Genomic DNA, 17,511 nt, shown 5'->3' on the forward strand with positions numbered 1-17,511 from the left:
ACTCTTTTCATTGGCAGAGACAGGAGGCTGTTAGGTTTTAATGTTCTTTGTTGGGCTGAGAACTGATCAAAAACGTGCTCATTCTTGAAATTTACTATTTATGTACTTTTAAGCAAATATGTTGAATTTGAATTTCAAAATAACCTTTTAAAGTTACTTAAAAAGAACACTTTTCTGAAAAAAAACAAAACAAAAAAAAAAAAAAAAAAAAAAAACCAAGGATACAGCACAGTCAAAGACTAAAATATATCTACTTAAAATGATGAGAAAATGTTCATGGCAGCCATATTTATAATAGCCAGAAGCTGGAAGGAACCCAGAAGTCCTTCAGCAGAGAAATGGATACAAAAATTGTGGTACATTTACACACTGGAATACTACTCAGCTAACAAATACAATGACTTCATGAAATTCTTAGGCAAATGGATAAAACTTGAAGCTATCATCCTGAGTGAGGTAACTCAGTCACAAAAGAACACTCATGGTATGTACTCACTTATACGTGGATACTAGCCCAAAGAGCTTAAATACCCAAGAAACAATTCACAAAAATTAGAAAGCTCAAAGAGATGGAAGGCCAGAAAGTGGATGCCTCAGTCCTTCTTAGAAGGGAGAACAAAACACTCATGGGAGGAACTAATGGGACAGAGGAGCAGGGATTAGAGAAAAGACCATCCAGAGACTGCCTCACCTGGGGATCCACCCCGTATTCACCTAATAAACCCACGCACTATTGCTGACGCCAAGCAGTGCTTACTGGCAGGAACCTGATATGGATGCCTCCTCAGAGGCTCTATCAGAGTCATACTGATACAGAGGAGGATGCTTGCAGCTAACCATCGGACTAAAAACGGGGACTCCAATGAAGGGTTTAGAGAAAAGACTGAAGGAGCTGAAAGGGTCTGCAACTGCATGGGAAAAACAAAATTATCAAATAATCAAACCCACCACAGCTCCCAGAGACTAAAACACCAACCAATGAGTTGTCATGGAGAGACCCACAGCCCCAGGTGCATATGCAGCAGAGGATAGCATTGTCTGGCATCAATGAGAGGAGAGGACTTTGAGCCAGCGCAGAGGAATGCTGAGGTAGGAGAGGGAGGTTGGGAGAGGGAGCACCTTCATGGAGGCAATGAGAGGGGGAGGGAGGGTGGTACTGGTGGAAAGGGGATAACACCTGAATTGTAAATACAAAGAATATCCAATAAAAAAAATGGGTAAATGGCAATTTTAAATTCTAAGAATAAAACAAGAGACATGAGATATCATTTACTTCTCAAAATAAATACTATATGCCCCCACTCTCTGTGGCAAAAGTATCTCTTAAGTTGAGCAACAGAAAAGATACTGGGTGAGGTAGGGTTAAGAGCATCAAGATAATAATGTTCTAAACAGTTCTTATATTTTAGAAGCAGCGCTATATATACATATATGCATATTTAAAACTTCTGGGCAAGAAATGATCGTCATGTAAGTTTTAAGACATGACAAAACTATGTAATAGCAAACCCATTATGGTAAATTTAATCAAGTTATTTTACTCACATGAATTTAAATTTTGTCAGAATTTACTCAATAGTGTTTAGTTGTCAGACTGTCTCTGGTTTCACACTTAAACACTTGCCTCATCCCCACTGTAACCAGAAACTTGTATACTCCAACCAAAAACTGCTTGAATAAGAATTCAAGTTTCTAAAGGTTTCACTCGGGAGGTAAAGGCAGGTGGATCTCTGTGAGTCTGCAGCCAGGCTAGTCTACAGAGTGAGTTCCTGGTTCCTAGAAAGACTAACTTGAAAATCCTAAATAAATAAATGAACAAATAGACAAATAGGCAGGCGGATGGATGGATGGATGGATGGATGGATGGATGGATGGATGGATGGATGGATGGATGGATGGTTTTTAATATTATGTGTGCTTGTGTTATATCATATTATTTTATTATATTATTATACATATGCACACATTATAATATTATATGTGCATGCTGAGTACAGGTGCTTATGGAGGCCAGAGAATGAATGGAATTCCCTAGAACTAAAGTATAAGCAGTTGTCAGTCACCTGTAGGTAGCTGGAACTGAACTTAGGTCTTGTCAAGACCAGTAAGTTCTCTTAACCACTACAGCATCTCTCTTGCCCCCAAAATTCAATTTATGCTTGACGGCAGACCTCAGTCAGAATAAAAGGTCCCAGCTCCATATTAATGATTCAAGTTTTAAATATCAATCATGCCAATCTTTTCCTAAATTATTCACTTTCTGTAATTCAAACAGGGCTCATAACTTTAAATCACAAAAAAAAAAGTTTGGGGCAGCTTAGTATAACCAGATGGAAGCCTAACACAGAGTATCAGACAAAATACAAAGAAATCAAAAAAAAAAAAAAAAAAAGAAACGAAAAAAATCTTAACTTACCCCTTTAACATGTTCAAAAGTGACATTTTTCATCTGGACAGGGTCTACTGCAGAATCAAGTCCTGTGGTTGTCCGGAAGCGCACTAACAAGAAGAGAATATGTGAAGAGATTTGATATCAAAGTCTTGGTAGTGCCATCAATAGGCAGGTAGGCAGTCCTGACCTGTGTAGAAAAGGCTGCACACTACTTAACTTTCCTCAAGAAAGTACTCTAACATGGAAGTGAAAAGCACATCAACCCGTTCCTCCTCAAGTTGTTTAAGTGTTTTATCACAGCAATAGAAAATTAGAATAATTAGGACTTCAAGACTGTGATGTTTATCACTGTCAATTCGATAGAATCTAGGTGGAAAACTTCTGGGCATGCCTACAAGGGAGTTTCTAAATTGCATTGAGGGCCCGGTCCTGAATAAAAAGGAGAAAGTGAACCAAACACAAACATTTCATTTCTCTCTGATTCCTGACTGAAGCTGCAATGTGACCAGCTACTTCAAGCTGTTGCAACCACTGTATCCTGGAACTGTGAGCCAAAATATATAATCCCTTTCTAAAGCTGCTGTTGTCAGACATTTTGTGTCAAAAATAAGAACCGTACCTGATATACTTCTTGACAAAGGCTGAGTCTCTAAGCCCAAGGCCCAACTACTATCCCAAAAGACACATCTTAACTCTAGAGTACAGAGCTCTTTCAACCGATCCATACCCAAGCCATCTAGGGCTGATTATAGTACCTTGGGGACTGAGAGCTGGGATGGTTTGAATTAGAACACTGAAGTAGGCATAGGTATGTGAATATTTGGTCCTTGGTTGGTGATGCTATTTAGGGAGGTTATGGAACCTTTAGGACAAAAAGCCTTCCTGGTGGTAGTGTGGGCTTTGAGAGCTTGTAGCCTTACCCCACTTCCAGTTTACTCTGCTTTCTGCATGACTAAAAATATTATCAGCCACCTTCCTGCTACCATGGCATCCTGGCTATTATGGACTCTAATCCTCTGATACAGAAACAAACATAAACTTTATTATTGGTTTTTGCTGTTGTTGTTTTGTGAGCTTTTGTTCTTGTTATTGGAGACAGGATCTCACTATACAGCTCTGGCTGGCATGGAAATTGCTATATAAATCAGGATATCAACTTAGATATTTACCTTCCTCTTGCTAAGAGTAAATGTGTACACCACAGAACCCAGCTATCAGGGATTTATAAAATCATGTTTGGAATTGAATATCACTGATTTTGATTTTCAGGGTGAAAATATCTGTTCTCACTGGTCAAAAGTCTTTGAACTTTACTTTTTTTTTTTTTTTTTTTTTTTTTTGAGGCAAGATTTCTCTGTGTAGCTTTGGCTGTCCCAGAACTCAATTTGTAAGACTGGCCTTGAACTCAGAGATCTATATGCCTGTCTCCCAAATGCTGGGTTTAAAGGCATGCAATGATCCCAGACTTTGCATTCTTACCTGCTGTTTAATGTTACTCTTCTAGTTCACTGTTGTTCCTCCCTCAGATAGCCCTGTAGTAGTAAACTCAATGCATCTAAGTTCTTTTCATTTCTAAGGTCTTAAAAGCATGAAGTGTCTTTAAAACTCTCTATACCCCAGATGGAATAACCCAATCCAGTGATTTTAGGGTCTCAATTCTTCTGGAGGTATTGTTAAGTAGCTAGTTGGAGAGTTAGGTATTTCAGGCTTGAGGGTCACTAGAGATGGACTCCTCATTCATAATCAGCTTTTAAAACCAAGAACTGAGCTGAAGGATTACTACTGGTCAAAGTAGGAAGCTATGTCTTATTCTAAACTATGCAGAAGGTCATCACTAAATAGCTAAACTTGGCAAGACTACTATTTAGCTGGAGGCTGATGAAACATAAAGATAAAGGAAGCTGGAGAGATGGCTTAGTGGTTAAGAGCACTAGCTAGCTACTCCTGAAGAGTACCTGGGTTAAGGTCCTAGCATCCACAAATATCTCACAACTACCTTAAACTCCAGCTCCAGGGCACTCAATGCCCTTCTTTGGCTTCCATGAGAACGAAGCACACATGTGCACACATCCATTCATATAGGTAAAACACTCACAAATCTTAGAAAAGAACAAGAATATCTCCTCAGCAAAGGTAAACCCAAATGAGCATCTCAGTCACCTAGACAGGAAAATGTACCACAGGAAGCACTGTCTTTTACAGCATTAGAAATGGAGATTGCCTGAAATGTAGATTAACATCACAATCTTGTCTACGCACCCCTTTCCAGTATGCTCTTCTCTACTCTACTCTGCAGACAACTCCCTAGCTTTTACTCTGCTATGCAAGAACCAGCAAAGCAGTTGTGGCTGCAAACCCCATAATCCTAGCACACAGGGAGGGGGTAGTAGGAGGACCAGGAGCTCAAGGTCATCCTTAGTTACACAGTGAACTTAGAGTCAGCCAGGGTTCTAAGTCACAGAGATCTTGTGTCCAACACAAAAATCTTCAGAGCTGAGATGAAGCTGTTACTATGGTGATCATCCAGCATGCTGGGCTTAACCCCCAGTGCCTCACAAGTGCCTCACAAGTAACTACATGTCTGTATCCCAGCACTTAACAGTTTTCATCAATGTTGTTTCGAAAAATAAAAAGGATGGGGGACAAAATTTCTTTAAATAAATTGTTTTCAGAGTTTTGTGAATAAAAATCTTATGAGGAACATATTAATGAAGGTCCCAACCATACCAAAAACTAATGGTTTGTTTATTCAGGAAAGCACTTAGAAATCAGCATTTTTTAAAACACTGTAATAGTTTTAATTTCTAATATTATTCATTTAATAACTTATTATTCTGATATAATTAGCCACACAGATAAAACTTTGAAAAGATTAATTTAAATGTAGCAAAAACTAAATGTTATACTAATTTTTTTAAGTCAAACTAAACGGACCTTACTTTTCAAATATTCTTCCCTATTAACAACAGCCCTAAGTTCAACAACAACAACAACAAAATTTGGTAGGACAGTAAAGTATTTGTTACAACTGTAAAGAATATAAAAGCCAAATGCTTAAGCAGGAAATAAATTAACTCAGATATATGAAAGTCTTTACCAGATAAAAATGGATTTTTTAAGAGTCCATAAATGCCAAACAGAAGCAAAACAAAAAGGATCAGACGAGTTCGCCTTAAAGAATCTGAAAGAGAAAAAGGGATTGAATTAAATGACATTGATGAAATATGACACTTTTATGGCCAAGAATGCTTTGAATTTTATGTATTAAGACTTTAAGATGAGAATATTTTCACTGGTGGAATGTTTATCATGCTTGAAGCTCAAGGTTGAATCCTCAAAAGATCAACAACAAATTGTTTTTAAAGTTTAGGTATACAGAAAAGCTGGAAGTATATTTTTACCACCCATCTTGCCCTCCCAGATCATCAACATGCATTTATACAGTAAACTTGTTAGCAAGTTTATTCATACAGTCCCATCTGGAGTAATTTATATGAAGATTTAATCTTGGTATGAGACAATCTTCAGTTAGCACACAGACTAAGGTTTCTACTTATTTTTCCCCCCCGCCCCCTCCCCGGTGTGTGTGTGTGTGTGTGTGTGTTTTCTCTTTGCTGTCACCTTCCTTCCCCTACAATTGTCCTACTTTCATATTATTTATATACATGTGTCTCATACAGTTCACCTTTGATTCTGCATGCAAAACTACTTGCAATTTTTGTCCCTCCTGCTCTCTTTAAGGCTCCATCACTCCAACTTAGCATACAAATAAATATATACATGTGCACAAATCTTCACACAGATTCTGTATAAAAATAAACATACAACACTTCAGAATCTGGCTTTTCTATTTAAGATGATGATATCCAATCCCACCCATTTTCCTGCAAGTGACATTTATACTTTAGTATGGCTGAATAATAAAATCCCACTATGTATAAATACATTTTCATACATTCTTCTGTTGATGGGTATTTGGGCTGGCTCTGATATCTTGGCTCTACAGCTAAGTAAACACAACTGTACAAACATCTCTATGCCATGCTTGAGATTCCTTTGTTTACAATCTCAAAAATGGTAAATATAGCTGGACTATATTCAGTTCACTTTTCAGTGTCCTGGGGAATCTTCATGTTGATCTTCCTAAGGGCTCCACCAGTAATACTGTCATCAGCAGTGTGTAAAGGTTCCTCTGTTACACTCATCAGTGGTTGTTGACTTAGTGACAGCCATTCTGACTGGAGATAATCTCAGAGGAGTTTGTATTTGAATTTCCTGAATGTCTGAGTAAGTTGTCCAATTCATTTAACCACTTACTGATCAGATGATTTGAGTTTTATGATGAATAAAAATTAGATAAGTATTCATAGATTCAAGACATTAATCTCATCAGGCTGGAAAAGATTTTTCTTCTATTATATACTATAGAAAACACTACTTTCCTGATTCCTTTTGCTGTGTGCAAGCCTTTAATTTCATATACTCCTATTGTCACCTTTTACAATTACTTCTTGAGCTGCTAGAATCCATCTTAGAAAATCCTTTCCTATGCTTATTATTAAAGTGTTATACTTGTGTTTTATTCCAGAAGTTTTAATTTTGAGTCTTTTATTTAGGTTTTTGTTCCATTTTCATTTTTATATAAAGTGAAAGATAAGGATCTAACTGTATTAAATACATATCCATTTTCTATCCATTTCTCCCAGTACCCCTAGTTGAAGAGGTTCTCCCTTTTTCTAATGCATAACATTACCTTTGTTGAAAACTAGATGGCTACCATGATGTCCTAGAGCCTTGTACTTATCAAGGCACAGTTCACCCCTTCATTATTAGTTCCATCCCAACATGGCTTCAGCAAGCTTAAGTTTTATTGTGGATCATGACCAATATTGAGACTCATTTTTTAAGTTTCTATGAGACACTGAGATCGTTTGGCAGGTAACAGCTTGCCATGCAAGCCTTGCAACCTGAGTTTGAGTGCCAGGATCCATAAAGGAAGGAACGCAGAAGGAAAGAACTGACATCCAAAGCCATGAGATCTCCACGCGTGTGCTGCGGCACAAGCTGCCCACCTTCTTTCACATCACACACTGTGATGACTGTTCTAAATTAACATTTTAAGCAGAGGACTGAGTGTCTCTTCAACTCTCCTTCCTATTCATCATACCATTGGTCTTCTGTGTAAGAGCTTGAGCTTTGAGAAAACCCTCTGCAAAACCAGTTTTAAATGCATCTTGGTGAGCTTCAGGTATGTTTTTAGTTTTCATAAGTTTGTCCAAACTCTCAAGATCTGTTCCTCTGTCTCGCAAAAGAAACCCCTAAAAATGTAAGAAAATAAGTGTCAGAAAGATACAAAGAAAGAAGGCAGTGTCTGGAGATTATCATTCTACTGGACAAAGTTAAACAAACAGGTATATTTTACAAATAATTTTGATATTCAGCTAGAAACAATAGGTATGGCAATACAACAACTGCCAGCTATGGAAAGCAGAATCTCTTACTGAGAATGGGACCCTGGAGCTAGAGAGATAGCTCAACCATTAAAGGCAAGGCTTGTAATTAAAACATCTAGAGAATGGGACATCAAAACTGGAGGCAGAAGGCTGGATTAGTTGACAGTGTTTGCTGAGAATACACGAGGCCTTAAGGCTGATCCACAGAAGCACATAAACTGAACTTCATAGTACAAATATGCAACGCCAGCACATGAGAGGTAAAAGCAGGAGAACTGGAAATTTAAGGTAACCCTATGGTACACAGAGTCATGTGCTATATGAAACCATCTTTCCAACTTCTCGGCCCCTCCCCTAATTGTCATATAGCCAAAGGCATCATGTCACAAGCCTATAATCTTAGGACTTGAGAAGATGGATTGAGTTCAAGGCCAGCATGGGCTGAAGAAAACTATCACAGACAGACAGACACACACACACACACACACACACACACACACACACACACACACACAAATATATACACAGGAAACAGACATCATGAGCAAACAATTTGAAAGAACAGCATCAAATAATGTCCAAAAACTGTTAATAATCTGGTAAAATGTAATGCCAAGAAGAGAATGAGGGTATTTAATAACTACATTCAAGATAAATGGTAAATAAAGTCCAATAAAACATTCTGTTATGTGAGGCTGTGTAGGGTAATAAAGCAGAATAATGCAATTAATGAGAAGCAAGGATGACACGTTTGGAGGCAAGACTGAAGTAGCAAAAGTATAAACAAAGGATCAGATGAGTACTTGAGTAATCCAGGCAATAAAATGTTACAGCTGTCTATGAATGGCAGTGCAACAAAGATGAAGGGAAAGTTTTTAAAAAATTTGTTAGCTGGGCAAACTGGCTCACACTTGTAATTCCAGCTTTGAGAACCTGAGGCAGAATGATTGCCTTGAGTCTGAGGCCAAACTAGGTTATATAGTGAGATCTAGAACAACTTGGGCTACAGACTGAGACCCTGTTCAAAAAACAAAACAAAACAAAACAACAACAACAACAACAACAAAAACCAAGATGCATACAACAAAAACGGAAGCATTTCAGGTTAGTGGTGTTGATCAGCAGCAGCTCACTTGGCTAGAACATATGAAGCCTAGGTTCAATCTCTAGGACCACCACTTCCCACCAAAGTTACTTCTAAGTGTACACTGAAGAAAGGACCGCCTTCTTAACAAACAGTGCTAGGAAATCAGGACTCCAAAATGCAAAGAATAAGTAAATAATTCCTGTTTCTAACCCTGTACATAATCCAAGCCCAAATGGATCAAGATCTTAAAGATCTAATACCCTGAAACTTTGACATTTTCACTTAGCAGATATACTCAGTGTTCTGAATAAGACTTCGGTGGTATAGGAAATAAGAATAACAAACAAATAGGATCTCAAAACGTTTCAGTGCAGCAAAAGAGACTATCAAGCCAGTGAAGATGTAGCCCACAGAATAGAAGAGACCTACCAGCAATGGACGTGACAGAGTTAGTATCTAGAAGATACAAAAGAATATGAAATACTAACCATCAAGAAAATAAGCAGCTCAGTTAAAAACTGGGTGATGGAACTGTAAAAAAAATTCTCAAAGGATATATAAATGGCTTAATAAACTGTTTAGAAAGTGTTCAGCATACTTAGCTTTCAAGAAAAGGAAAATTAAAACTACTTTAAGGTTTGAGGAACACAGATAAATACAAATGCTGGTGTAGGTGTATGGGAAGGGGAACTTTTATACACTGTTAGTCAAAGTATAAACTAGTACAGCCACTGTGGAGTAGCTCAATCTAGAGACTTCTCAAAAACTGAAGATAGAAGAGCCACATAGCTAAGCTGTACCATGGGTATATACCCAGTGGACTTTATATGCTTACAGAGACATATGCAGACATAAGCAGATATGTGCAGGTAGATGGGGATTAACCAAAACTAAGGATGTGAACAAAAAGCCTTATACAAACTAATAGCATGCTAATTTTAAAATACAACCTAATAAATAGTTCAAATGGAATTATTCCGCACAGATAATGTGGTTCTCAAAATATATAAGCATTAAGTCACAATACAAGGAATGAGAGACTACGGATCATCAAAACAACACAGCTACTGCCCTTATCCTTGCTACCCACCAAACCTACACAGTAAACCTCAACTGCTGAAGACACCACATGTTGGTGGTTATAGTCCATAGGAAATCAATCTCAAAACTGACTGAGGACTTTTCTCCCTGCAGTGATCTTAACCAGCTTTACACCCTGCATGCTCCAATACTGACCAGCCAAGCAAGAAAAGCCTACTTGTACAATAACAGCATGACTGTTACTGAGGTACCTAACCTCTTTCTGAAAGGAATAAAGTCTCTTCCACTGAAGGGAATTCCATGCCTGGTACTGTAATCCAGATTAAAAAGCCCATGGCTGTAATGGTCATAGATCCTATGGTAAAATGTTTATATTTTCGCTAACTAGTAATACTTGCAAGTGCCTTCCTTCTAAATATTTATGTTTAAATATATATTTATAGACCTAGCCTGCTTTCAACCTTGGTCAAACCATTTCTTTTTGCACTGTACAACAGCCAATGAAGAGATACAAAACTAGTAAAAGTACTAAGAATAAAAGAATGAGTGTGTTCAGCCCAAAACAGGACATCAATATCAAATACCCCTCTCCAACAAGACTCAGAGAATATGAGAAAGAGGCAGGAAGAATTTAAGAGCTATCGCACAGGAAGGAATGCTTTGACATACTGTCTTCTGGGTATGATACAGTTATAACCTTCATGACCTCACAGCAACAGAGATTACCTGCACAAGATCAAGCCAACCAAAATTCTGACATAGACGTAGTAAACAAGGATGTGGTAGCTGGTAGAATTTCCATGCTCCAGTGAATAACCCCTCACAGATGCATATGTCAACAGCACCAACGGGACTAAGTAGGTTAAGAAAATTTTTTTGAACTTTAAAGATATGAAATTGGGAGGCTGACACATTGAGGGGAAAACATATGGGAAACTCAAGAATAGGAGATAGATATCATATTTCATTAAATACATGTGTGAAATTCTCAAGAAGAGAATTATGTCTAAAGATTTATAGGCACAATTAATTAATTAAATAATTATCAGTGATGTAGAGAAACGGGGTGAGGGCTCCATCAATCAGAAAAAAAAAATGAAGCTTTTTTTTTCTCAAAACTTGAAAGTTATTACTTCCTAAACTACAAAGAAGTAATTACCTTCACAAATGATGGTGCTATATTCTGTGCTTCTGCTAATCTTTCAGAGGTAGACTGCAAACGTCGTGTCCTTGATTTCAAAGTTTTGAAACCCCGAGACTGTATGAAAACTGAACAAAACAGTGCCAGTTACTTTGTAGCTGTAATAGAGGAAAATGATCAAGTGTAAAGTCTGACCCAACTGTTCATTCTAATTAGTATCTAAGTTCTAGAAACAGTTAATTCTCTTGACATTTCCATATGATTTACATTTTCCAACAACTTTGAACATTTTATTTCATGTTGACAGGAAAAAAGGTTTTAAAAAAAAAAAAAAAAAAAAAGGATTTATAATATAACGTAAAAAACAAGTAGCAAATTGTGACACTTTCCAAAAAACAAAAGCTTATAATTCTGTAATTACTCACACACAATATTTTAGGCTGAGTTTACAATCTTCTAGCCTTTCTAATGCAAAGAGCACACACAAGACTACACACATACTCTTCCTGCAGAAAAGTATTCCAAGTGGAGTAAGTTAGCATGTGCCTATAATCCCAACACCCAGAAAGATAAGACAAGAAAACCGTGAGCTCAAGAAGATGATGAAGTCCCTTAGGCTACATAGTGAGACGTGGTGTCAAATAAAACATTCTAGAAATATAGTTTGCTCAACTCCATGGAAATATTTCAGAATACAACAGAGTACATTCAGTTTAATGGCCATTTATAGCTTTCTAATTTACACTAAAGACTGTTTTAAGAGTGTTGTGTTTTTGTTTGCTTTTTAGTGCTGAGGGTTGAAGTCATAGCTCAAGCATTGCAAACATGTTCTCTACACTAAGCTCTAATTCCAGCTCCCCAATCATTTCACTGCCAAACATAATACTACAATAAATTTTCATGCTTTTTCAACATATGAAGACTAAATTCCTAAAAGTAAAATTAAGTTTAAATTGTGACATAAAAAAACTACTTTCTAAAAGATTTTTCTATGAAAATTTTTCATATGAGGCTTCAAGGTCTAATTTCTGTAATGACTTCCCCAGCCATAAGATAGTAATTGCAAACTGACAGAAAGTCTCAGTACTCAGGGATTATCTTAGCCATTGTACTATATTTTAGTTCTGCTGCTTGAGTCAACCTGACTTCAGAATTCCATAAATTTTTAGCACACATATCATCTGCCTTAATTACCCTTCTGTCTTCAGCACTAACCATTTCTTCAAAGGATTACTGGACTTTGCTGAATTTGGTTCCTTCTTTTGCATACTATAAGTACTTTCCTGTAATGTGAAGGGTCCTAGTATCCAGTACTTTTAATTTAATACCATCTTGCTACATAGCTGAGGTTGGTCCTACCTTGCCTCTCAAGTGCTGGGATTATGAACGTGTATCATATAGATGGCTCCCATTTCTATTTGTAAAGAAAAATAGAGTGGCCACTACTGATAGCAAATGTTTCCCCAATACTAACAAAGTAATAATGTACTGAAACTACAATCATGAATTATGTGAATGAAGACAAGTATATATATAATTCAAAACCAAAGTAAGCTTGCCTTTCTTCTTTGGCATCAAGGCTCAAACTAGAGCTCTTGAAAAAATAGATTCTCCAAAATACATATACAAACATAGTACTGATAAAGAAAGGTGTTTGTGTTAACTGTAGCCTAAAAGTTAATTCCTACATTGGCTCTATGATTGGCCCATTCCTGGCAATCTTTCAAGTGTTTATTGCATCTACAATCCTATATTTAGTTCTTTATATGCCTTCATAAGACTGGCCTGGAGGCAAATCTTAATAGCTGATGTGGGGATGCTGACCCCACTAGGCAAATGATACCCTGTTGCATGAAAAACACAGCTAAGAAACCATGGGATTTCTCCATGGCCTCTGCTTTAGTTCCTGCTTCTGTTGTTCCCCTCGGTGATGGACTGTGATTAGGACCTGTGAGCCAAATAAACCATTTCCTCCCCAACTTGCTTTTAGCCAGAGTTTCATCACAGCAACAAAAGCCAAACTAAGACAGATTCCAAAGCCCATTCTTACTGACTCCAAGTTTAGCATTTTCCCTAAGCTCTAGAAATAAAATCTTTCACATCATAACACTCCTATCCTAGTGGTTCTCAACCTTCTGGCTGCTGAGACCCTTTAATATAGCTCCTCATGATGTGGTGACCTCCCCAACCATAAATCCATTTTATTCAGTATAATCTTGCTATTGCTATGAATTATAATATACATATCTGAAAGAATCATTCAAGCCCCAGGTTGAGAACCACTGTTCTATCCTAAATTGGATGAAAGTAGTAAACAATGCTATCAATCTGATATCATGTATTTACAGCTTTATTTAAGCTCCTCACATTTCTGGGATGTTAATGAAAACATTCTGATGTTTTCCAGTGAGGGTAAGTAAACAAATATGCTTAGACAATTATTTTGAAACATGTATAGATGAGCTTCCCAGGTCTGATTTACCTTGGTACTTAGCACACACACAGCTGGGCTTCTATTATTATTTTGTAGCTCAGAGATTATAAAAAGGACTAGACAAAGGACTAAGTCTTCCAGAGGACTTGGGTTCAATTCCAAATACCTACATGGTACTCGAAGATTTTCAAGAGCTCTTAGAACCTTTTCTGGCCTCAGGGGAAACCAGGCACACATGGTACATAGACATACATACATACAGATGGAACATACACACATACAAAGAAAGAAATACTTTTCTCTTCAAAAGTTTACAAAGAAAGCTAGGCATGGTGGCACATATCTATAACCTCTCACACATAAGAGGATGAGGAAGACTACAAGTTTCAAGCAGTCTAATGTAGTGAAGCTTCTACAGCAAAAAAATACAGAACTAACCAAATGAATAATTCCAACACTTCAAGTCCATTATACAAGAAATGGGTAGTTCAATTGCCACCAATAATAAAAACAAGTCTTATTAAATGTGTTTTTCAAAATAAATGCAGTTGTTCTGTACCTGGAAAATACTGAAGATCTGAACAAATGCTTCGAAGAGTTTTCGGATGTTGCCTGTACAAGCTAGAGGAACGTAAGGTACTGAACATATCTAAGTGACCTAGAAGGAAATTGCAAGGTTATTGCCTGTCAAGTGAAAAGCAAAAACACATAAAAGTTGCATACAATATAAATTTATAAATACAGGAGTTTTACATAGTATTTGTCCATAGTATAACTTTACTTTTAAAAAAGACATCCGATGCATTAACATAACTTCTTTATAGCTCACAGTTCCTCACTTCGCTATCACTTATGCTGGGCTCACTATTTCTCTCTGGCATATGATTATATCTGCCCATGAAACTAAATTAAAATCGGCAGATATAAAATAGCCTCTTTTATTACTAGGATAAATTAATAAAGAATTGTGATTGCTTAGGAACCATTTCAAAGCTCTAATGATGTCATAGAACAGTGCAAACACAGCTTCTAATATGACATTAAAATAAAAATAACATTAAAAATGTGTCTTTTTGAAGATTTACTATGGGCCAAACACTTTAGGACGTCTGCATCCTAGTCTGAGCACTCAAACCTAAAGTAATTATACTTTTTGCTCACTCTTTCATTCTTTTAATTTTTCATTCTTGTACTCCTACAGTTTAAACTGACTTTTAGAACACGCTCTTCCATCAATATGAAACTGATATTTTGATATTTTAAGAAGGTTTTAAGTTAGGCAGACGCAGGCAGATCTCTGAGTTTAAGGCCAGTGTGGTCTACAGAGTGTGTTCTAGGACAGCCAAGGCTACATAGATATACCCTGTTTTGAAAAACAAATAATGGGTCTACTACTATGACATTAAAAACAAAAACAAATATGTATGTGTGACCTAGGCCTAAATATAATTCCAGCTATTGAGAAGGTTGAGACAAGAAAACCATAATTCCAAGATCTGCTAGGGCTATAGAATAAACAGTCTGGGTAACTTGCCAATACTCTGGCCAAAAAAATAAGAATGTAACTCATTAATAAAGCACTTCCCTAGCACAAGAGAGCTTAAGGATTCAATCCCATGAAGTGGCTGCAGCTCAGTACTAGAAGGTTTGCAAAGCAAGAGCAAACTCTGATGTCAATATTACAGGAAACAAAGGAGTACAGAAAAATTCTCTGTACTTTATGACATTTTTCTATAAATCTAAATCATAGCAGTAAGAAAAGTTATAAATTTTAAAAACTCAAAAAAAGAACTGGCCCATAGTAAATGCTAATACACTGCACCTATTATAGCATTATTTTAGATAGAAATGACAACTAACATACCATATTTGTTTTCAAAAAAGGACTGTGCCGAGATATGAGATGTATGCCAACAGGAAGAAACTCTTTTGTCTTTAAAAAATCCAGGAAGTAAATTTTCTACCAGTTTATCAATCTGTCCAATTTTCAATTCAGATAATCCAAGGTCCCTTAAATTAAGCACAGGCTAAAAAAGACAAGTCAGTTAAATTGACATTAACCAAAAATTTAAAGGATATTTACCAAAAACAATAAGGATTTTAAAAATATAAACATGTATTGATTTCTTTTTAATTCTTAAAAATAAGTTAATACCAACATTTTAATGGTTCTACTAGGGTTAGTCATGATATTTGACCACCCCTCTCAATTTAAGGGAACTAGAGTGCCCTTAAATAAATGACATCACTAAAACCAAAAGAACCAGTTAAGTTAAGCATTCTGAGTCTCAATGAAGTGAAAGGCTTTACACTGTTTTCCTTCTCTTCATATAAAGCACTATGATCTGGTACCAACCTAACAACCATTTGTCATTCATAATAATAATTGTTTGCTTGGTGGAGTACAGTAAAATAGACTGTGTTGAAACAGAACACACCAATAACTTTCATTGTAGTATATTTGTTCTTTTATTATTGTTACTAATCTTATTAACTTATAAATTCAACTTCGTAGTATTTTCAGTAGTAAGGCTTTCACTGTATGACTGGAAAGCAGGATTACCAAGAGAAGAAAAGCAATGGAGCACCTACAAAAAGCAGCAAGAAGAACTGGGCAAATAGGGTAAAATGAAGTACAGATATGACAAGACCAACTTTCCATCTAATCGAAATACACTGTTATCATGCCGGACATGGTGGGGCACACACGCAATCCTAACAGAAGGTCCCTGAGTTCACGATCCTGACCCATAATGACATCATCACCTCAAGTGAGCTTCTTTCCTACTTTCCCTCTATTGTCTTCTGCCCTAAGTCCTGATACCAAAACTAAGAACTTCCAGTATTTATAGGTTAAAGGTTTTGAAAAACTTCACACTTTTTCTTCAATAAAAAACACTCAGAAGGCAGAGGGAGGCAGATGTCTGAGTTCAAGGTCAGCCTGGGAAATACAGAGAAACTATCTTGAGAAATAAAAGAAAGGAAGAAAGAATATTCTGAGCTTTTAACTATCTTATTAATAAAATTTGTAAATAGAAAAGGTTCTTAGCTCACAACTTGCTGAATCCTTGCACACTACATATCACTGACTTCATGATTATATAAACACTGAAAGTGTAGTTTCCTGGTTTACAGATCTTAATTTCAAGTACTTATTATGCGCTATCATTTTTGTTGTTTTGTTTCTGAATTGGTTGTTTGAGATAGAGCACAGGCTTGAGATTCCAGCTATGTCATCATGCCCATTTAATCTACCTACAAGGCCATAGACAAGGATGGTACTACTGTGCTGCTGACTTCCTTAAAACTTAGGTAATGACTGTCATTAACCTGAGAGTTCTCAGTCCCACTCTTCCCCCAAGGAGCTACTGGCAACTGATGACTGCAGTGGGAATGTTATCAATTCCCTAAAGAACATTGCCACTAGTACATTGCCCATGCTCCAGAAGTAACCCCACTACTCCTAAAAGATACCCTAGTTAAACTCAGTCGGTCACTAACAACCAAGCATGCCAAACCACAGAAAAATCAAAGACATAAAAATGGGGGAGGGAAAGCATTGGGGAGGGGATGAATGGGAAACTTGTCAGAAGAATTCAGAATGAAATAAAATGACAAACATATATAACTATAAAAATGCCAATTTTTAATTTTCATTTTTAAAAGAAAGAAAGAAGGCTGGAAAACTGGCTCAGCAGGAAAGAGCCCCTTTTCGGTTGTTAGAAAGGACTAGCACTCAGTTCTAGTACCCACATGGTAGCTTAAAATCATCTGATAACTGGTTCCAGGGGCTCTGACACCTTAATCTAACTTCCATGGACACCAGAATGTTACACAGATATACATATAAGCAAACATTTATACACAAAGAACAAAAATAACTAAAAAATTTAATATCCTTTTCATAAAAAACTAATTAGTATCAACAAGGAATAATATGGAAGGTACATAGCAAATATACCT

The 17,511-nt window shown here is 36.7% G+C and overlaps 1 protein-coding gene across 1 annotated transcript in view; it reads right to left on the minus strand.

Annotated features, from left to right (window-relative positions):
- Positions 1–17,511, minus strand: part of YME1L1 (YME1 like 1 ATPase) — a 42,832-nt gene that overhangs the window by 21,372 nt on the left and 3,949 nt on the right. Inside the window, exons 3-8 of the mRNA XM_080917618.1 lie at positions 15,413–15,575; positions 14,108–14,206; positions 11,133–11,242; positions 7,560–7,710; positions 5,490–5,573; positions 2,417–2,499 (exon numbers count right to left, since the gene is read on the minus strand). Coding sequence (XP_080773744.1) covers positions 2,417–2,499; positions 5,490–5,573; positions 7,560–7,710; positions 11,133–11,242; positions 14,108–14,206; positions 15,413–15,575 — 690 coding nt within the window. The remainder of the gene's footprint in view (positions 1–2,416; positions 2,500–5,489; positions 5,574–7,559; positions 7,711–11,132; positions 11,243–14,107; positions 14,207–15,412; positions 15,576–17,511) is intronic.

This window comes from Micromys minutus (assembly GCF_963924665.1).
Source record: "Micromys minutus genome assembly, chromosome: 6".
Taxonomy (NCBI): domain Eukaryota; kingdom Metazoa; phylum Chordata; class Mammalia; order Rodentia; family Muridae; genus Micromys; species Micromys minutus.